Source organism: Oncorhynchus mykiss, chromosome 7 (assembly GCF_057628025.1).
Source record: "Oncorhynchus mykiss isolate SJ-2025 chromosome 7, ASM5762802v1, whole genome shotgun sequence".
NCBI lineage: Eukaryota > Metazoa > Chordata > Actinopteri > Salmoniformes > Salmonidae > Oncorhynchus > Oncorhynchus mykiss.
The window spans coordinates 54451859-54474520 of record NC_143028.1 but is presented as its reverse complement, the minus strand read 5'-3'; the positions used below and the strand labels follow the sequence as shown (position 1 = coordinate 54474520).

The 22662-nt window shown below is 43.2% G+C and overlaps 1 protein-coding gene across 8 annotated transcripts; it reads right to left on the bottom strand.

Moving 5' to 3' along the window:
* Positions 1–1274: 1274 nt before the first annotated feature.
* LOC110528987 (scm-like with four MBT domains protein 1) lies at positions 1275–21962 on the bottom strand. 8 transcript variants are annotated; one of them, XM_036983674.2, is made up of 21 exons: positions 21866–21962; positions 20685–20780; positions 20510–20598; positions 20139–20382; positions 19887–19975; positions 19486–19729; positions 19142–19236; positions 18859–18960; positions 18544–18703; positions 18370–18452; positions 17938–18064; positions 14632–14745; positions 14476–14518; positions 14267–14331; positions 14037–14179; positions 13749–13858; positions 6843–7018; positions 5236–5411; positions 4764–4997; positions 4536–4664; positions 1275–4441 (listed from the first exon to the last, which is right to left on the bottom strand). In XM_036983674.2, the coding sequence occupies exons 2-21, from the start codon at positions 20707–20709 to the stop codon at positions 4301–4303; spliced, it is 2589 nt and encodes an 862-aa protein (XP_036839569.2). In that variant the 5' UTR covers positions 20710–20780; positions 21866–21962; the 3' UTR covers positions 1275–4300. The 8 variants fall into 8 exon arrangements, 7 of the variants coding, with proteins under 7 accessions (XP_036839569.2, XP_036839573.2, XP_036839571.2 ...); XM_036983678.2 differs by having other exon boundaries at positions 14037–14176; XM_036983676.2 differs by having other exon boundaries at positions 21855–21957.
* Between the last annotated feature and the right edge of the window lie 700 nt (positions 21963–22662).

The window sequence follows — 22662 nt, the reverse complement described above, 5'->3', positions numbered from 1 at the left end:
AATCATCATAGTCATCATAAAGACAAAAGGTTAAGAACAGCCTAACCCCTTGATAATCTAATAGGATGCATTTAAAATGCAATGAATCACAATCCAATGGCCGATTTCACAGAGATTAAGACTAATCCTGGACTAAGAACAACTTTCAATGGAGAATCTTCTTTGAACATGCTTTTTAGACTAGGCTTAATCTGTGTTGGAAACCAGACCCAAACGTCTGAGCTGCTATTTATTTTCAAGAAGAAGTCGGTCAAATTGATAACATAGCCCTGTAGACCAATGTAAAAACCTAGCTGTGATAGTGCAAATGTGTCTCCCCACATCAGGTGCTGTTTGTTATTCACATTATTCATATTTTACTGTTTCACAATGAGGGGTGAACTAGTACCTAAACAGGAATCCATATGTATTTTGTTGACATACTTTACCTTGGGTGTTCATTATACCCTGAATAGCTCAGTCATGGATGGATGAAAAATAATTCCATCATGACTCCATACAATTATCTTGTGCTTTTCAATTCCCCTCCACTATGTATCTGATCGTACACAAACAAATGGTAAACAAACACATACAGTGCCTTCAGAAAGTATTAACACCACTCCTTGACTTTGTGGTTCTGTAAGGCTCAGTTGGTAGAGCATGGTGCTTTGCACCGCCAGGGTTGTGGTTCTGTAAGGCTCTGTTGGTAGAGCATGGTGCTTTGCACCGCCAGGGTTGTGGTTCTGTAAGGCTCAGTTGGTAGAGCATGGTGCTTTGCACCGCCAGGGTTGTGGTTCTGTAAGGCTCAGTTGGTAGAGCATGGTGCTTTGCACCGCCAGGGTTGTGGTTCTGTAAGGCTCAGTTGGTAGAGCATGGTGCTTTGCACCGCCAGGGTTGTGGTTCTGTAAGGCTCAGTTGGTAGAGCATGGTGCTTTGCACCGCCAGGGTTGTGGTTCTGTAAGGCTCAGTTGGTAGAGCATGGTGATATAAAAAAATATATATATGTAAAATTTTATGCTGAAATGTCTCGAGCCATTAAGTATTCAACCCCTTTGTTATGGCAAGCCTCAATAAGTTCAGGAGTACACATTTGCTTATCAAGTCACATAATAAGTTGCATTGACTCACACTGTGTGCAATTAAGTGTTTAACATCATATTTGAAAGACTACACATACAATTATCTGTAAGGTCCCTCAGTTGAGCAGTGAATTTTAAACATATTCAACCAGGGAGGTTTTCCAATGCCTCACGAAGAAGGGCACATATTGGTAGATGGGTAAAATTTTTAAAAAAAAGAGCAGACATTGAATATCCCTTTGAGCATGTTGAAGTTATTAATTACACTTTGGATGGTGTATCAATACACCCAGTCACTACAAAGGAACAGGCGTGCTTCCTAACTCAATTGCCGGAGAGGAAGGAAACTGCTCAGGGATTTCACCATGGGCCAATGGTGACTTTAAAACAGTTACAGTTTAATGGCTGTGATAGGAGAAAACTGAGGATGGATAAACAACATTGTAGTTACTCCACAATACTAACCTAAATGACAGTGTGAAACGAAGAAAGCCCGTACAGAAAAAATAAAAAGACTCCAAAACATGCACCCTGTCTGCAATAAGGCACGAAAGTAAAACTGCAAAAATATTGGCAAAGAAATTAACTGTTCTGAATACAAAGCGTTATGCTTGGGTCAAATCCAACACAACACATCACTGAGTACCACTCTTCATATTTTCAAGCATAGTGGTGGCTGCATCATGTTATGGGTATGTTTGTCATTGGCAAGGACTTGGACGTATTTTTAGGGATACAAATAAATGAAATTGAGCTAAGCACAGGCAAAACCCTAGAGGAAAACATGGATTAGTCTGCTATCCAACAGACACTGGGAGACAAAGTCACCTTTCAGCTTGACAATAACCTAAAACACAAGACCATATACAGTTGAAGTCGGAAGTTTACATACACTTCAGTAGGAGTCATTAAAACTCATTTAAACCGCTCCACAAATTTCTTGTTAGCAAACTATAGTTTTGGCAAGTCGGTTAGGACATCTGCTTTGTGCATGACACAGGTAATTTTTCCAACAATTGTTTACAGACAGATTATTTAACTTATAATTCACTGTATCACAATTCCAGTGGGTCAGAAGTTTACATACACTCAGTTGACTGTAACCTTTAAACAGCTTGTAAAATTACAGAAAATGATGTCATGGCTTTAAAAACTTGTGAAAGGCTAATTGACGTCAATTGGAGGTGTACCTGTGGATGTATTTCAAGGTGTACCTGTGGATGTATTTCAAGGCCTACCTTCAAACTCAGTGCCTCTTTGCTTGACATCATGGGAAAATTAAAAAAAATCAGCCAAGACCTCAGAAAAAAAATGGTAAACATCCACAAGTCTGGTTCCTCATTGGGAGCAATTTCCAAACGCCTGAAAGTATCACGTTCATCTGTACAAACAATAGTACGCAAATATAAACACCATGGGACCACACAGCCGTCATATCGCTCAGGAAGGAGACGTGTTCTGTCTCCTAGAGATGAACGTACTTTAGTGCGAAAAGTGCAAATCAATCCCAGAACAACAGCAAAGGATCCTGTGAAGATGCTGGAGGAAACGGGTACAAAGTATCTATATCCACAGTAAAATGAGTCCTATATCGACATAACCTGAAAGACCGCTCAGCAAGGAAGAAGCCACTGCTCCAAAACCGCCATAAAAAAGCCAGACTACAGTTTGCAACTGCACATGGGAACAAAGATCATACTTTTTGGAGAAATGTCCTCTGGTCTGATTAAACAAAAATAGAACTCTTTGGTCATAATGACCATCGTTATGTTTGGAGGAAAAAGGGGGAGACTTGCAAAGCTGAAGAACACCATCCCACCCATGGGGGTGGCAACATCATGTTGTGGGGGTGGCAACATCATGTTGTGGGGGTGCTTTGCTGCAGGAGGGACTGGTGCACTTCACAAAATAGATGGCATCATGAGGGAGTAAAATGATGTGAATATATTGAAGCAACATCTCAAGACATCAGTCAGGAAGTTAAAGCTTGATCGCAAATGGGTCTTCCAAATGGACAATGACCCCAAGCGTAGTTGTGGCAAAATGGCTTAAGGACAACAAAGTGAAGGTATTGGAGTGGCCATCACAAAGCCCTGACTTCAATCCCATAGAACATCTGTGGGCAGAACTGAAAAAGCATGTGCGAGCAAGGAGGCCTACAAACCTGACTCAGTTACACCAGCTCTGTCAGGAGGAATAGGCCAAAATTCACCCAACTTATTATGGGAAGCTTGTGGAAGACTACCCGAAACATTTGACCCAAGTTAAACAATTTAAAGGCAATGCTACCAAATACTAATTGAGTGTATATAAACTTCTGACCCCCTGGGAATGTGATGAAAGAAATAAAAGCTGAAATAAATCATTCTCTCTACTATTATTCTGACATTTCACATTCTTAAAATAAAGTGGTGATCCTAACTAACCCAAGACAGGGAATTGTTACTAGGATTAAATGTCTGCAATTGTGAAAAACTGAGTTTAAATGTATTTGGCTAAGGTGTATGTAAACTTCCGACTTCAACTGTATACACTGGAGTTGCTTACCAAGATGACATTAAATGCTTGAGTGGCCTAGTTACAATTTTGACTTAAATGAGCCTGAAAACCTATGGCAAGACATGAAAATGGCTATCTAGCAATGATCAACAACCAACCTGACAGAGTTCAACAAATAAAATAAAAAAACATTTACAAATATTGAACAATGTGGAAAACCCTTAGACTTACCCAGAGACTTACCCAGAAATACTCACAGCTGTAATCGCTGCCAAAGGTGATTCTAACATTGACTAAGGGGTGAAAATACTTATGTAAATTAGTCATTATGGGGTATTGTGTGTAAATGGGTGAGAAAATAAATCAATTTAATCCGTTATGAATTCAGCCTGTAACAACAAAATGTATAATAAGTCAAGGGGTGTGAATACTTTCTGAAGGCACTGTAAACATAAAATCCCTGAACGATACAGAATCCAGTCACATTCCAGGGTGAACAGCTGAGGCTGTAAGCTGTGTCCATCCTGGAGCAGCACATACTGTACATTACAACAACGCTGGATGTGATATGGCTTAGTAATGAGCTTGAGACCAACCACACACACACACACACACACACACACACACACACACACACACACACACACACACACACACACACACACACACACACACACACACACACACACACACACACACACACACACACACACACACACACACACACACACACACACACCTCAGCTGGCAAAGTGCTGGTAAAATGTCAGTTTAACCCTCTCTATAAGGTGGCACAGTTTGATGGCAGGGCCCAGCTTCAGCCCCATACACTCCTGTACTGTGGGCAGGCTCAGCAACAGCAGGGCCTGGCCATCTATCTCCTGTCAACACGCACAACAACATGTCTCAGAAAATTACCACACTGTGAGTGTGTGTATGTGAGTGTGTTTTTCCTGGTGTGTGCGTCACTCCTACCTGGTCCCTGAATATGCGTGCCAGCGGGGCACAGTCAGTAGTTCTGATGAAACGGGTCACATCAGTGATGCTCCAGCCCAGAGGACTGCTGTCCAGATGTAGCTTCTCCTGCACCTCCACCCGCCCACTCTGAGACAGAACACACACAAAGGGGAGGTTACACGTATATAGTTCCAGGATCAGTGTGTGTGTGTGTATTTGTGTGCATAATTATGTAACCACCACTACCTTAGGTAAGGTGGGCCCGTTCTCATCGTCTGAGTAGGAGGGTGAGCGGGCGGGTTTCCTGCGCTGGCGACGGGGTCTGTCCCGGGGGCGAGGTTCTGTAGGGGTGGGACAGGGGGAGGGAGAGGGGGGCTGGGACTTCCTCTCTGATACCTCATAGTCATCCTGCGGCTCTGAGCCTGAGTCCTCTTCACTCAGAGAGTAGTCCTCATCCAGGTCCTCCTCTTCTCCACTAGCCTGGGGTGGAAGAAATGTGGACAGTTATGATTAGTTTGAATACTGGCTCCTTTCATATAAAAGTTCCCCGTAACATCAGATCTATAATCAGATTTCTCTGCAACCTACCCCAAATCCTAACCTTAACCGTTAGATAACATCTGACCCGGGACCAATAGTTAGGGGCAACTCTTCTGGCTTCTCTGTGATGATTAAGTTAATGGCAGTTGATGGAGATGAACGTAAGAATGTGCAGTACCAGTGGGGAGCCAGCAGGGGTGCTGTCTACAGAGGTAGACAGGTGTTTCTTCTTGAGGACAAATAGGGGCTTTTTCTTCTTCCTCCTGCTCCCCTGCTTGGTGCTGCTCTCCAGGTTGGTGTAACCACCAAGGGGAAGGCTGATTCGCTTGGTCTTCTGCTTACCATAGTAATGAGCTATAGGGCACATAGACATACACCAAGGAAACTATTTAGTAACCAAAAAAAGTGTTAAACAAATCAAAATATATTTTATATTTAAGATTCTTCAAAGTAGCGACCCTTTACCTTGATGACAGCTTTGCACACTCTTGGCATTCTCTCAAACAGCTTAATGAGGTAGTCACCTGGAATGCATTTCAATTAACAGGTGTGCCATGTTAAAAGTTAATTTGTGGAATTTCTTTCCTTCTTAACGCGTTTGAGCCAATCAGTTGCATTGTGACAAGCTAGGGGTGGTTTACAGAAGATAGCCCTATTTGGTAAAAGACCAAGTCCATATTATGGCAAGAACAGCTCAAATAAGCAAAGGGAAACGACAGTCCATCATTACTTTAAGACATGAAGGTCAGTCAATACGGACAATTTCAAGAACGTTAAGTTTTAAAAGCAGTCGCAAAAACCATCAAGCGCTATGACGAAACTCACTCTTATGAGGACCGCCACAGGAAAGGAAGACACAGAGTTACCTCTGCTGTAGAGGATAAGTTCATTATAGTTAACTGCACCTCAGAAATTGCAGCCCAAATAAATGCTTCACAGAGTTCAAGTAACAGACACATCTCAACATCAACTGTTCACAGGAGACTGCGTGAATCAGGCCTTCATGGTCAAACTGCTGCAAAGAAACCACTATTAGAGGACACCAATAATAAGAATAGACCTACTTGGGCCAAGAAACACAAGGAATGGACATTAGACCGGTGGAAATCTGTCCTTTGGTCTGATGAGTCCAAATTTGAGATTTCTGGTTGAAACCACTGTGTCTTTGTGAGATGCAGAGTAGGTGAACAGATGATTTCTGCATGTGTGATTCTCACCGTGAAGCATGGAGGAGGTGTGATGGTACTTTGCTGGTGACACTGTCGCTGATTTAGAATTCAAGGCACACTTAACCAGCATGGCTACCACAGCATTCTGCAGCGATACACCATCCCACCTGGTTTGCGCTTAGTGGGACGATGACCCAACACACCTCCAGGCTGTATAAGGGCTATTTGGCCAAGAAGGAGAGTGATGGAGTGCTGCATCAGATGACCTGGTTTGGGAAGAGTTGGACCGCAGAGTGAAGGAAAAGCAGCCAACAAGTGCTCAGCATATGTGGGAACTCCTTCAAGACTGTTGGAAAAGCATTCCAGTTCCAGTTGAGTGTCCAAAGCTGTCATCAATGCAAAGGGTGGCTACTTTGAAGAACCTAAAAAATATATTTTGATTTGTTTAACACTTTTTTGGGTACTACATGATTCCATATGTGTTAGTTCATAGTTTTGATGTCTTCACTATTATTCTACAATGTAGAAAATAGTAAAAAATAAAGAAAAACCCTAGGTGTCCAAACTTTTGACTGGTACTGTATGTATGCGTGTGTGCATGTTTGGTATCACGTACTGTATTTGGTCTTGGTGAGAAGGGAGCAGTTCTCCGAGCAGTCTTCCAGCACCATGTGAGGTGCGATCAGGTTGGGGCAGCACTCCAGCCTCACACACGTCTTCCTGCAGAACTCAGCCACCTGGTCAGCTGTACGGGCAATCCCCACAGTGGCCCGGTAACTCTTCCCTTTGTACCTTCAAACCACAACATGGTCCAGAGCAGAATCTGATCCATTACTGTCTGTCAGACACCAATGTGGTAGGGAGCATCTCTTCCAGTATGATGTTTATGCAGCAGAGAGTGTGTATATCCTCAGTGTCACTCGACTACTACCATGCAGTGGCTTGCAAAAGTATTCACCCTCCCTTGGTATTTTTCCTATTTTGTTGCCTTACAACCTGGAATTTGTATCATTTGATATAAACAACATGCCTACCACTTTGAAGATGCAAAATATTTTTTATTGTGAAACAAACAAGAAATAAGACAAAAAAACGGAACACTTGAGCGTGCATAATTGCCACCTTTTGCAGCAATTACAGCTGCAAGTATCTTGGGGTATGTCTCTATAAGCTTGGCACATCTAGCCACTGGGATTTTTGCCCATTCTTCAAGGCAAAACTGCTCCAGCTCCTTCAAGTTGGATGGGTTCCGCTGGTGTACAGCAATCTTCAAGTCATACCACAGATTCTCAATTGGATTGAGGTCTGGGCTTTGACTAGGCCATTCCAAGACATTTAAATGTTTCCCCTTAAACCACTCAAGTGTTGCTTTAGCAGTATGCTTAGGGTCATTCTCCATCCCAGTCTCATATCTCTGGAAGACTGAAAACAGGTTTCCCTCAAGAATTTCCCTGTATTTAGCGCCATCCATCATTCCTTAAATTCTGACCAGTTTTGCCATCCCTGCAGATGAAAAACATCCCCACAGCATGATGCTGCCACCACCATGCTTCACTGTGGGATGGTTTTCTCGGGGTGATGTTAGGTGTCGGGTTTGTGCCAGACATAGCATTTTCATTGATGGCCAAAAAGCTCAATTTTTGTTTCATCTGACCAGAGTACCTTCTTTCATATGTTTGGGGAGTCTCCCTCATGCCTTTTGGCAAACACCAAATGTGTTTGCGTATTTTTTTCTTTAAGCAATGGCTTTTTTTCTGGCCACTCTTTTGTAAAGCCCAGCTCTGTGGAGTTTACGGCTTAAAGTGGTCCTATGGACAGATACTCCAATCTACGCTGTGGAGCTTTGCAGCTCCTTCAGGGTTATCTTTGGTCTCTTTGTTGCCTCTCTGAATAATGCCCCCCTTGCCTGGTCCATGAGTTTTGGTGGGCGGCCCTCTCTTGGCAGGTTTGTTGTGGTGCCATAATCTTTCATTTTTTTTTTAAATGATGGATTTAATGGTGCTCCGTGGGATGTTCAAAGTTTCGGGTATTTTTTTATAACCCAACCCTGATCTGTACTTCTCCACAACTTTGTCCCTGACCTGTTGGTAGAGCTCCTTGGTCTTTATGGTGCCCCTTGCTTACTGGTGTTGCAGACTCTCGGGCCTTTCAGAACAGGTGTATATAATCTGAGATCATGTGACAGATCATGTGACACTTAGATTGCACACAGGTGGACTTTATTTAACCAATTATGTGACTTCTAAAGGTAATTGGTTGCAACAGATCTTATTTAGGGGCTTCATAGCAAAGGGGGTGAATACATATGCACACACCACTTTTCCGTTTAAAAAAAAATAATTTAAACAAGTTTTTTATTTTTATTTCACTTCACCAATTTGGACTATTTTGTGTATGTCCATTACATGTAAACAAAATAAAAATCAATTTAAATTACAGGTTGCAATGCAACAAAATAGGAAAAACGCCAAGGGGGATGAATACTTTGCCATGCACTGTATATAGTGGCGTTATGGTGCATACATAGCGACCTAGAATAGACCAAATCTACAGCATACAGAAATAAATTGTGTATGGTTTCTCATTTTATCACAATACTGTACAGTAAATACTATAATCTAAACAGCAATTATACAACAGGTAGGTCTAATCCTGAATGCTGACTGGTTAAAAGCGCATTCCAGCAGGTGTCTATTCTACAAGTTACCACCGGCTAAAATCTTATGACATTAAAATACCTATTTACTCTGTTCCATCTGACTGCGCAATCCACTGTCTCATCAGCCCAGCCAGGCAATTTATAATTTCGATCTCCACTATAAAAAGCCTCTTGACATTATCTCAGATTTCTTTTAGACTAACATTTAGTTTTCAACAGCGTAGATTTGTACAAACCTTGCTGTTTGTCTATCCGACATTTGCAACATTGTTTCAATATTCATATTCGATCTCCAGTAGTCCCATAGTAATGAGCGCGTCGGGAATCGGGACGAGACAGACAGGCAGGCAGCATTTCTCAGCCAGTTGGCATCATTTTTGTGGATATATACAAAGAAATGTCGGTTGAAAAAAGGTAAGACAAAATTTACTGCTGCTAGTTTGCAGTCTTTCCAGCTTCATTTTGAAGAAATTGTGTGAGCTGTGTTGTTGGCTAGGTCCTCTGAACAACAATGTCCTGACGAGAGAGCACATTTTCTATGCCAGGTGAAATCAGCCTCATTAACTCATTGTTATGGATGTGTCCAAATAAATATCACTAGAAAACAGCTTAAACAAATGCAAATGCAGCTACTTTGCTGTTATTCTGGCTGTACTTTTTGACGTCACCTAGCCGTAGTTGGCTAGCTAGCAAGGAAGGGATAAGAAAGTTTCCAGCCAGTATGGCAATGGAACATTTAGAACGAACGACTGGGTCGCGTCCATAGATACAGAAGACTGGGTTGCATCTCTGGCAACCGAACCGATAGAACAAACGACCAGCCGGCTTGAGTAGCAACCCTAGATTTGCCTTGGGACTAGATCTTGTGGAAGGATGAAATAGTATGAATAAATTCATCAAAATAATGTTTTTAATTAAAATATGTCAATCTTTGAATATGTTAGTAACCCGTTATCCTCTCATGTCCTGTGGTCCATGTGTTGACTCTGCTGATCAGCTCGGCCTACAAGCACAGCCAGGTGCTGAGGGAGCTACAGCAGGACCCAGAGCTCAGGGGGCACTTTGGTGGGGAATGGCAAGATGGCCCTGACAGATATGGCAGCTCTGCTTCTAGGTCCTAAGCAACTTTGCAGTATTTTGTTTTTTTTGTGTGTTATTTTTTACATTATTATCCCCCCCCCCCCAATTTTTTTAATTTATTACATAACTTTTAGTTATCAGGGCTGTGGTAATTCACCAGCATTACGACCATGAATTGGATCCTTTGTTCGTACCCCTCAAGGCAATTTAACTTATTCCAGAGGCTGCTCCAAAACACCACCGGCGTAGAAAACGTATTCGGAGTGGAATTCTCGTCCGACTCTGAAGGCATGCACACCATCTACTGCTTCCGAATATGTTACTTGGTAATGTTCAGTCTCTGGATAATAAAGTAGACAAGCTAGGGGCGAGGATCTCCTTCCAGAGAGACATCAGTGATTGTAACATACTGTTTCACGGAAACATGGCTCCGTCCATACAGCCAGCTGGGTTCTCAATATAACGAGCAGACAGGAATAAAGAATTCTCCGGGAAGAAGGAAGTCGGGGGTGTATGTTTCATGATTAACTACTCATGGTGTGAGTAGTTAATCAATCAAATGCAGACTGCATTACCTCCCAAGAGAATTCTCTTCGGTTATAGTCACAGGTGTGTATATTCCCCCTCAAGCCGATAGAACAACGGCCCTCAAAGAACTACACTGGACTTTATGCAAACTGGAAACCACATATCCGACCGATTAATCGGAATGGCTGATTAATTAGGGCCGATTTCAAGTTTTCATAACAATCGGAAATCGGTCATTTTGGACGGCGATTTTGCAGATGTTTTATTTTTTTTTTACACCTTGATTTAATCTTTATTTAACTAGGCAAGTCAGTTAAGAACATTCTTATTTTCAATGACGGCATAGGAACGGTGGTGTCATGACGTTGGCCTGGGGGTAGGTTTATGAGTCATAAATACCTCTTCCCCCCTTTTCCTCTCTCTACCCTACTGATGTTACATTTGCAAACCCCTTGGTTAACATAGAGATTATGGGAACATCAGAAGGTGGGGGAAAATGAACTATATTTTGGTAATCCAACCAATTGAACGTATGCGGTGGTACTTAATGAATATGATGTCGGTTCGGTTGTCATCTGAGACATTCTCATCAATGATAAGATGACAAACTCTACAGTGGAAAGTCTGCACATTGTAGTTATCGGATTCACATGGAATTGTTGTTCAATTTAAATGTTTGAATATGAAATTATTCGTGATGGGATGAAATGTGATTTTAACATCTAAAATGTGAGATTTGGGTTTTCATGAGATAGGACTCTGCTCAATCAGTGGCCCCGCCCCTGTGAAGGGACATGGGCTATAAAACTTTTCAAACACGCCTTCCTCTCCCTTCCTATATAAGCCCTTGACGACAATATAACCTCCTGTTCCGAGGACAACAGTCCAATGTCAGAATGGTTCAGATAATAACAACAGAACGAAGCCAACATCAGTGTGAGCTTTGGTTGCGAATGGTATGAACTTTGAACTCTTATTCACTACAGAAGTGATACCTCCTAGCCGTTGAGTTAGCAACAGCAGCTGCAAACGAGGGTTAGGAAGGAACAGACAGAGTATCCCGTCTACCACACAACGACGTTACTACAACATATTCAATTTACCAGCAGAGACATAAAGGATGTTTTCCTTTATGACGTAATTTGTAATCAAGTTATGATTTAAATATGTGTATGTGTAATTCTGTGTGATTAGTTAGGTATTTAGTCAATAAATAATTAAACCCAATTTTGTATTGCTGATTCAACTTGTTAGCCAGGGTTCGTGCAGATAACCAAGAATTTACAACTTTCAGTTGAGACTGAATTAAGATGACAATTAATATTGACTGCTATTGATGTAAAATATTACCTCGGTCTTTAAGAGTTTATTTGGAAGATAACAGCTCTATAAATATCATTTTGTGGTGCCCGACTCTCTAGTTAATTACATTTACATGATTAGCTCAATCAGGTAATATCAATTACGGAGAAATTATTTTATAGAATAGTATGTCATATCACTTAATCCGGCATAGCCAAAGACACGGGCTTAACTGCCTTATTCAGGGGCAGAACGACAGATTTTTAACATTGTCAGCTCAGGGATTCAATCTTGCAACCTTACGGTTAACTCGTCCAACGCTCTAACCACCTGCCTCACGAGGAGCCCGCCTGTTACGCGAATGCAGTAAGAAGCCAAGGTATGTTGCTAGCTAGCATTAAACTTAATCAATCATAATCTAGTTATAACTACACATGGTTGATGATATTACTAGTTTATCTAGCGTGCCCTGCGTTGCATATAATCGATGCAGTGCGCATTCGCAAAAAAAGGACTGTTGTTGCGCCAACGTGTACCTAACCATAAAAACCAATGCCTTTCTTAAAATCAATACACAGAGGTATATATTTTTAAACCTGCATATTTAGCTAAAAGAAATACAGGTTAGCAGGCAATATTAACCAGGTGAAATTGTGTCACTTCTCTTGCGTTCATTGCACGCAGTCAGGGTATATGCAACAGTTTGGGCCGCCTAGCTCATTGCGAACTAATTTGCCAGAATTTTACATAATTATGACATAACATTGAAGGTTGTGCAATGTATCAGGAATATTTAGACTGATGGATGCCACCCATTAGATAAAATACGTAATGGTTCCGAATTTCAGTGAAAGAATAAACGTCTTGTTTTCGAGATGATAGTTTCCGGATTCGACCATATTAATGAATAAACGTAGGGTGCCGTCTTTCGGATGGGACATTAAACGGGTGTCCTGACTCTCTGAGGTCATTAACGATCCCATGGCACTTATCGTAAGAGTAGGGGTGTTAACTCCGGTGTCCTGGCTAAAATCCCAATCTGACCCTCAAACCATCACGGTCACCTAATAATCCCCAGTTTACAATTGGCTCATTCCTCCCCCTCCTCTCCCCTGTAACTATTCCCCAGGTCGTTGCTGCAAATGAGAATGTGTTCTCAGTCAATTTACCTGGTAAAATAACGGATAAATAAAATAAAATAATGACCTAAGGCTCGCATTTCTGTGTGTTATTATGTTATAATTAAGTCTATGATTTGATAGAGCAGTCTGACTGAGCGATGGTAGGCACCAGCAAGCTCGTAAGCATTCATTCAAACAGCACTTTCGTGCGTTTTGCCAGCAGCTCTGCTGTTTATGACTTCAAGCCTATCAACTCCCGAGATTAGGCTGGTGTAACAATGTGATGTGAAATGGCTAGCTAGTTAGCGGGGTGCGCGCTAATATTGTTTCAAACATCACTCGCTCTGAGACTTGGAGTGGTTGTTCCCCTTGCTCTGCATGGGTAACGCTGCTTCGAGGGTGGCTGTTGTCGTTTTGTTCCTGGTTCCCATTGAGTAAATGGGAGTCTTGTGAGTGCAACCATATGAAGATCATCAAAGGTAAGTGATTCATTTTATCTCTATTTCTGACTTGTGTAACTCCTCTACTTGGCTGGTAACTGTTTGTAATGATTTGTCTGCTGGGTGCTGTTCTCAGATAATCGCATGGTATGTTTTCGCCGTAAAGCCTTTTTGAAATCTGACACCGTGGTTGGATAAACAAGAAGTTAATCTTTAAACCGATGTATAACACTTGTATGTTTTATGAATTTTTATAATGCGTATTTCTGGTTTTGAATTTGGCACTCTGCAATTTCACTGGATGTTGGCCAGGTGGTACGCTAGCGTCCCACGTACCCTAGTGAGTTTAAGGTAGCATTATTATGGTGTTATAGTGTGGTGGGTAGACTGACTTGGCCTTCAGAGTCTCTCCCTGGCCGTGCCCCCTGAGCTCTGGGTCCTGCTGCAGCTCCCTCAGCACCTGGCTGGGCTTGTAGGCCGAGCTGATCAGCAGAGTCAACACCTGGACCACAGGACAAGATACAGGGGGGTTAGAAAGCCATAGAACATGACATGGTAGGATACACCACAGAATGAAATAGAATATGTATCTGTATGGGGATAACAATGAGTTGTCATCTACAGTAGTGCCTGTGTAAGATAGAGAGGAGCTGGTAGAGGTGTGCTGCTCTCTCGTTCACCTCTTTCAGCACCAGGACACAGTTGCCAGGGCCAATGCTCTGGGGCAGCTCAGCGATACGGCCCTTGTTCAGGTAGGGGCCAGAGAAACAGCGGTGGTTGAAATAGATCTTTGGGCAGCTGTACTTCCCGTTACCCTGAGCTGCTGACATAGACAGTCACACACACATGTAAGATTTTCTCATACGCATTATTTTTGCACAAATGATTTTTCACAAGGAATTACACTCACCGTTCTCCGATTGGTTCAGATCCTGCTGCCTCGCTGCATCAGGGGCCGTGGCTTTAAGTGGAGATCTGCAATCGGATCAAACCAAAATAAACATACAGTTAAAAATAAAATAACACACGTTACAAAGTTGGGTAACAGTAGAGGGAAGTTTTGCTTTTTTAATTTCTAATCTCTCGCTCTCTGTAATAATCAAGGTCTGCAAAGCTCACTGCTTTTCTGGTTGCACCACGGTCACATGGCTCTTCCTCTGAGCTGCAACAGAACAGGAACAAAAGTCAACATCTACACATGCCAGTAACCTTCAGATAAAACACTGATATAGACCAATCACCAAAATGGTCAGGAGGTTCTTGTTGGAGCCTGACCTCTAGGTTTGTAGGGGTGTTGGAGGGGATAGCCATTACTCTCACACCAACTGACTGGAAAGATGTCCAGGGAGTCCACATGAGTGATGATGTCAGGGAGAGGCTGCTTCAACCCTGAGAAGAACACACAAAGCAGAGGGGAGTTTATGAGTGGCTGAACATGTGGCTGAATAGAATATGTAAAGTACCAGTAAAACAGATTTGGAAACACCCACTCATTCAAGGGTTTTTCTTAATTTGTACTATGTTCTATACTGTAGAATAATAGTGAAGACATCAAAACTATGAAATAACACATATGGAATCATGTAGTAACCAAAAAAAGTGTTAAACAAATCCAAAATATATTTTATATTTTTCAAAGTAGCCACCCGTTGCCTTGATGACAGCTTTGCACAAGCTTGGCATTCTCTCAACCAGCTTCATGAGGTAGTCACCTGGAATGCATTTCAATTAACAGGTGTGCCTTGTTAAAAGTTAATTTGTGGAATTTCTTTCCTTCTTAATGTATTTGACCCAATCAGTTGTGTTGTAGGGATGGTATACAGAAGATAGCCCTATTTGGTAAAAGACCAAGTCCATATTATGGCAAGAACAGCTCAAATAAGCAAAGAGAAATTACAGACCATCATTACTTTAAGACATGAAGGTCAGTCACTACGGAAAATTTCAAGAACTTTAAAAGTTTCTTCAAGTGCAATCGCAAAAACCATCAAGCGCTATGATGAAACTGGCTCTCATGAGTACCACCACAGGAAAGGAAGACACAAGAGTTACCTCTGCTGCAGAGGATAAGTTCATTAGAGTTAACTGCACCTCAGAAATTGCAGCCCAAATAAATGCTTCACAGAGTTCAAGTATCAAACACATCTCAACATCAACTGTTCAGAGGAGACTGCGTGAATCAGGCCTTCATGGTCGAATTGCTACAAAGAAAGCACTACTAAAGGACACCAAGAAGAAGAGACTTGCTTGGGCCAAAAAACACAAGCAATGGACATTAGACCGGTGGAAATCTGTCCTTTGGTCTGATGAGTCCGAATTGTGGATTTTTGGTTGCACCCGCCGTGTCTTTGTGAGACGCAGAGTAGGTGAACGGATTATCTCCGCATTTGCGGTTTCCACCATGAAGCATGGAGGATGAGATGTGATGGTGCTTTGCTGGTGACACTGTCTGTGATTTATTTAGAATTCAAGGCACACTTAACCAGCATGGCTACCACAGAATTCTTCAGCAATACGCCATCACATCTTGTTTGAGCTTAGTGGGACGGTCATTTGTTTTTCAACAGGATAATGATCCAAAACACACCTCCAGGCTGCATGACGGCTATTTGACCAAGAAGGAGAGTGATGGAGTGCTGCATCAGATGACCTGGCCTCCACAATCACCTGACCTCAACCCAATTGAGATGGTTTGGGATTAGTTGGACTGCAGAGTGAAGGAAAAGCAGCCAACAAGTGCTCAGCATATGTGGGAACTCCTTCAAGACTGTTGGAAAAGCATTCCTCATGAAGCTGGTTGAGAGAATGCCAAGAGTGTGCAAAGCTGTCATCAAGGCAAAGGGTGGTTACTTTAAAGAATCTAAAATATAAACTCAGCAAAAAAAGAAACGTTCCCTTTTCAGAACACTGTCTTTCAAAGATAATTCGTAAAAATCTAAATAACTTCATAGATCATCATTGTAAAAGGTTTAAACACTGTTTCCAGAGCTTGTTCAATGAACCATAAACAATTAATGAACATGTACCTGTGGAACGTTTGTTAAGACACTAATAGCTTACAGACGGTAGGCAATTAAGGTCACAGTAATGAAAACTTAGGACACTAAAGAGGTCTTTCTACTGACTCTGAAATACACCAAAAGAAAAATGCCCAGGGTCCCATGCTGCAAGGAGGCATGAGGACTGCAGATGTGGCCAGGGCAAAAAATTGCAATGTCCGTACTGTGAGAAGCCTAAGACAGCGCTACAGGGAGACAGGACGGACAGCTGATTGTCCTCGCAGTGGCACACCACGTGTAACAACACCGGCACAGGATCAGTACATCTGAGCATCACACCTGCAGGACAGGTACAGGATGGCATTAACAACTGCCTGAGTTACATCAGGAATGCACAATACCTCCATCAGTGCTCAGACAGTCAGCAATAGGTTGAGAGAGGCTGGACTGAGGGCTTGTAGGCCTGTTGTAAGGCAGGTCCTCACCAGACATCACCGGCAACAACGTCGCCTATGGGCACAAACGTACCGTTGCTGGACCAGACAAGACTGGCAAAAAGTGCTCTTCACTGATGAGTCGCGGTTTTGTCTCACCAAGGGTGATGGTCAGATTCGCGTTTATCATCAAAGGAATGAGCGTTACACCGAGGCCTGTACTCTGAGACGGGATCGATTCGGAGGGTCCGTCATGGTCTGGGGCGGTGTGTCACCGCATCATCGGACTGAGCTTGTTGTCATTGGAGGCAATCTCAACACTGTGCGTTACAGGGAAGACATCCTCCTCCCTCATGTGGTACCCTTCCTGCAGGCTCATCCTGACATGACCCTCCAGCATGACAATGCCACCAGCCATACTGCTCGTTCTGTGCGTGATTTCCTGCAAGACAAGAATGTGAGTGTTCTGTCATGGCCAGCGAACAGCCCGGATCTCAATCCCACTGAGCACGTCTGGGACCTGTTGGATCAGAGGGTGAGGGCTAGCGCCATTCCCTCCAGAAATGTCCGGGAACTTGCAGGTGCCTTGGTGAAGGAGTGGGGTAACATCTCACAGCAAGAACTGGCAAATCTGGTGCAGTCCATGAGGAGGAGACGCACTGCAGTACTTAATGCAGCTGGTGGCCGCACCAGATACTGACTGTTACTTTTGATTTTGACCCACCCCCCTTTGTTCAGGGACACATTATTCAATTTCTGTTAGTCACATGTCTGTGGAACTTGCTCAGTTTATGTCTCAGTTGTTGAATCGTGTTATGTTCATACAAATACTTACACATGTTAAGTTTGCTGAAAATAAACACAGTTGACAGTGAGAGGACGTTTCTTTTTTTGCTGAGTGTATTTTGATTTGTTTAACACTTTTCTGGTTACTACATACATGATTCCATATGTGTTATTTCAAAAATAAAGGAAAATAAAGGAAAACCCTTGAATGAGTAGGTGTGTCCAAACTTTTGACTGTTACTGTATATATAATAAGACTGGTAGGTGAAATTAACACCCAACAACATTATTGCCCCTCCCCCAAAACCTTACATCCCTCCAACACAGCCCTTTTCTCTCTCCTCCAGCTGTTCTGTTCTCACCTTCCAGATGCAACCAGATGTGCTGACCTCTGACCCTGGTTACGGTTGCCACGTGAACTTGCTCAGGAGAGACAGGATTCACCGCCTCCAGCCTCATGGACTCAACAAAGTCATGATCACTCTGCCCCTGGGGAGAAAACACCTGTCATCATATCAGTTGGAGTGGTGTGTGTTTTTGGTTTAACTATCCTTGTAGGGACCAGAAGTCCTCACAAGGATAGTAAAACAAGGAACATTTGTACAAGTGGGGACATTTCACTGGTCCCGACAAGGAAAAAGGCTATTTTAGGCTCAGGGTTAATTTTACAGTTAGGGTTAGGTTTTGGGTTAGGATAAGGGTTAGGGAAAAATAGGATTTTGAATGGGAATCAACTGTTTGTTCCCAAAAAGGATAGTAAAACAAACATGTGTGTGTGGTTGTGTGTGTCTCACCACGGGGAAACAGCTCTCTGGCGCTCCTTCCGCTCCACACTGTTTCAGGTAATCCGCCCAGTCAAAGTTCTGGCCCTGGTAACCTACACACCCACATACCCAGGGACACAGTAAATTCTGTGATCCATTTCACTGGATCAGTAGAATGCCTGAGGTGAGTGTATTCTGCCCTACCTGGAGGGGGACTGAGGGGTACCCCATTTTTAAGGCTCCATTGTGCAGGGAAGATTCCGGTGCTCCCATAGTGACAGAGTAAGGATAAGCCAGGCCCCGCCCCTTCACTGTCTCCCTGCAGGCTGTCCATCTGCACCCTGAAGTACTGGTCGCTCAGCACCTGGGGAACACAATGATGGCATCACTGCTACAGCCCCATACAACTAGGGGAAACCTACCATATGATAATTGTGTCATTGGTAAACACTTATCAGGAGAAGACGGATGCTGTGTGGATGAGGTGAGGGTGTTACTATGGTGACATGTAAGCGTTACCTTGGTGACAGTAGCTGGGCTGGTGTTGAAGGGGGCAGCGGGGTCCACTGCCTCTAACTTCATCCCCTCAGAGAAGCAGTGAGGAGAGAGGACTGGCCTGTCCTACAAACACACACACAGGAGATATGCCAGAGGGAGAGGGACACAGAAAGAGGGTGGGGGGAAAAGAGAGAAAGAGAGAGAGAGAGAGAGAGAGAAAGAGAGAGAGAGAAAGAGAGAGAGAGAGAGAGAGAGAGAGAGAGAGAGAGAGAGAGAAAGAGAGAGAGAGAAAGAGAGAAAATACCTTAAAGAAGTCTTCATTGATGGCTTCTTCTTTAGGCTGTCTAATGTTCTTTCTCACCTCCTCCCACTCTGTCTGGCTGCGCAAACCACGAAGCACTGCAACACACACACACACACACACACACACACACACACACACACACACACACACACACACACACACAAATAAATAAATAAACACACTACAACAGTGGTCACCAGGCAACCAGCCCAGCATTAACACATCTTATTCAACAATATCTTGATGATTCATTGATTGAGGTGTATTTGTGTTTACTCTGTAGTTTTCCAAAACCAGGGTTGGTCAACAGCGCCACAAGGTGCAAAGGCAGTTCTGTTCCTTACCAGCAGGTGGGGTGAGAGAGAAGCGGTTTTCCTCAGCCCAGCCAGGTGGGTGTAAGAGGGGGTCCAGGTAGAATACCCAGCGCCTGGTCTGTGACTGAGTAAGCCCCTCCGTCCCAGTGTAGCGCAGACACAGCCGGCCCCCTATGTTGTCCTCCACCTGGGCCCCCCAGGCCACCCCTGGGTCTACACTGTCCTGCAGCTCCACACAACACCCCAGGGGGAACAGGTCTCCCCCTGTCTGGGCCTGGATACAGACAGAGAATTTTTATTTTATTTTTTACATTTATTGACACTAAACAATCAAGCTGTTCTGAAATTATTAGTAATGTTGAATAGGTCCCAACTATAGTTATGGTCCTAGTGTCCCTACCCTCCCCGCTCCTCCCTCCCCCCAGACTCACCCCCTCCAGTAGGTGTGCTGGTGCACTCCCTCCCTGAGCCAGAGCCTCCTCTAGGACAGCTTCCCAGTCAGCATGTTTCTCACGGACACCTGAACACACATCATATTTATACATTTTGTACATCGACATCCAGTACATTCCTGTATGAAAAGTTTTAAGTTTTCCAATGCATTTATTTGAACACAGGGCCAAACCGGTCTACAGCAACACAAATGTCTATTTCCATCAAACCCTATGTCACCCCCTACTCACCCTCAGGCGGTCTCATTGGTTGCCTGTGCTGTCTGCTCCAGCCCAGAGGGTGGAGGTCAGAGTTCCTGATGTCACACCAGAAGTCTGCTCGTCGGTCGTCGTGGTAACCCTCGTAGCGCAGCAGCAGCAGTTGGCCACAGGTGGTGATGATGGTGGCCACCCAGTAGGGTTGGTCAGGCTCAGAACGCACACACACCTCCAAACTCATCCCTGGAGCCAGCCCTGTCTGCAGGCTACGGTCCACCTGAGAGGGAGGGAAGGGTGTGTATGTGGATATACAATAAATTGGGCCATGACCACAAAAAACTCTGGGCCCTAAATATAAGTACCATATCTGCAAATGGGCCCTGATGCAGTGTGATAAGACATACATGTTTGAAGGCGTGATGTGGAACCGCCAATACTCCATTCTCCTCCAGATATTCATCCCAGTTGAAGTCAGACTCCAGTTCAGAGCCGCCTTTTGAAAGACACACACAAACTTATTTACAAAGACAGAAATTTCATCTGAATACACCTCTGCCATTCAACCATTGTGAGACTCACCAGATTCCTGTGTCTCGGGGTTCATGATGCCCCCACTGTGTTCCCAACACCACCCAGGAGACTGTATTAGCAGTAGCTAAAACCACTTTGATCCAACTGAAAAAGTTACAAAAGACAGGATGTTAAATAAACACCTCTGTAGAGGTACATCTGTTTAGGGCCTGGTACTCAGTGGCCTTTAGATTTCACATATTACACACTTATACAGTTCCAAGTCCACCATCTCCCTCTTTCTCCATCTCATATTATACACCCATTCCCCCCTCCCTCCTGAACTCAAGCTGAAAAACCCCTTCCTGTCAAAGCAGTAATATCAAACGATCATGGGATGTGATCGCAATGCGTGTGGAGTCTGCACTTTTGAGGTTATAAATTGCACCCTAGCAGCCTCTGCCTCGCGACAGGTGTTCCCGCCAGTAGCTGAAAGATATATTCTTATCTCAGAAAAGGTGTTGGTTGACCGTGACAAACTCAGCACAAAAATGCTAATGTCAGCCTACACATAATATCTTCATATTTGGTTACGAAAATGGCTGTAAGAAGCAGTCAATATAGTATTGGTCACATACAAGGATGTCATTGGTCACATATAGCCAGCCATAGACTACAGTGAAACAGTGTAATAGGCTGTACTGTGTATTAACTACAATGTTAAAATGTTTACGATGTTACTACATCAGGCCGCTTGCAATGACACATCGCAAGCTAAACAAACATCAGATAAAACACTAATCTAGAAAAAACTAGTCTGACTTTTCAGGGATAGTTTATGTCAGCATCAGCAATATTGCAATCTACTGTTGACACAATCTTGCAGGCAAAGGCGTAATGCGCCACCCCAACTTTCAATGTTATATTGTGTTCGAGTAACATTTAATTGACAACATTGAAAAGAGAATAACAAAAGCTGGCTTGCCTATGACGGGTTTACAATGTTGATCGTGGATATTAAAGTCAGTGAGAGGAGATTGATCGGGCGCGCGAAACTGATGCTCCGTTTCCACTGACCACGAGCAAGTTAACAACTGAAATGTCAAGTATGGGTATGGCGCTGCCTACTCAGTCGAGCACAATACAGCTTATTTGACACCAGGAAGAAACACACGGGAGCCACCAAGGCAGCTGAAAATAGTACATAATAAATAATAGGTAAGTATTTTGTCCACGTACGTGAATCTCACCTTTTCCTAATTCTTCCAAGTAAATTTAAAACGTTACCCCCGTCTTTCTCCTGTCCTCTGCCTCGTTCCAATATGGCACGAACCTCAACTGCGCATGCTCGATCATTCACTTTCTCAACCTGGTGCTGTCAAGAGGCGTCCCGCACTGATGGACTTGTTAATGTATTTGAGCGATTATAGGTAAAATATTGACATACTCTGCCCAAGGCATTGTGTTCTCTTTGTTTAAATTACAAATTCATAAGATAAAATCAATTCAATTTATATCCTGCCACAAACAACGACCCGCTGACCGAACAAGGATAAAGCATAAGAAAACAAGCATACACAGCCAGTCGTCGTGAGCCATGCAATAAAGCACTAGTTAATACAAAAAATTAAATACAATACAGACCTATCTCGAGATCATTTTTCTGCATCAATTCTCTATCCTAAATGCAACTTTTCGTTTGTATCTCCCCTCCCCATGTTCTTTTAAATCAAAGTCTAATTTTGTAGGCCAAAGACCAGGTTGTACTTTTTTGATTCCATAGCCTTTTATCCTCTCTCAGGGGGGGGGGGGCTCGTGCAGTAGGTCTGACTGCTCCGTTTCCATGGCAACAACATCACGAGAAGCACAAAAGGATGGATGTGGGTTGGCGGGAAACTCGACGCAATTCCTTCCATTAAATTTCAATGATTGATTGATACTAGACAATATTCGCTGCCATGCAGAGTAAATTAGCAATGTTTTTTTATACAATGATATGGGACAAATTTCCCTAATACAGTGTATTTAATCTGGCATAGGCTACAAA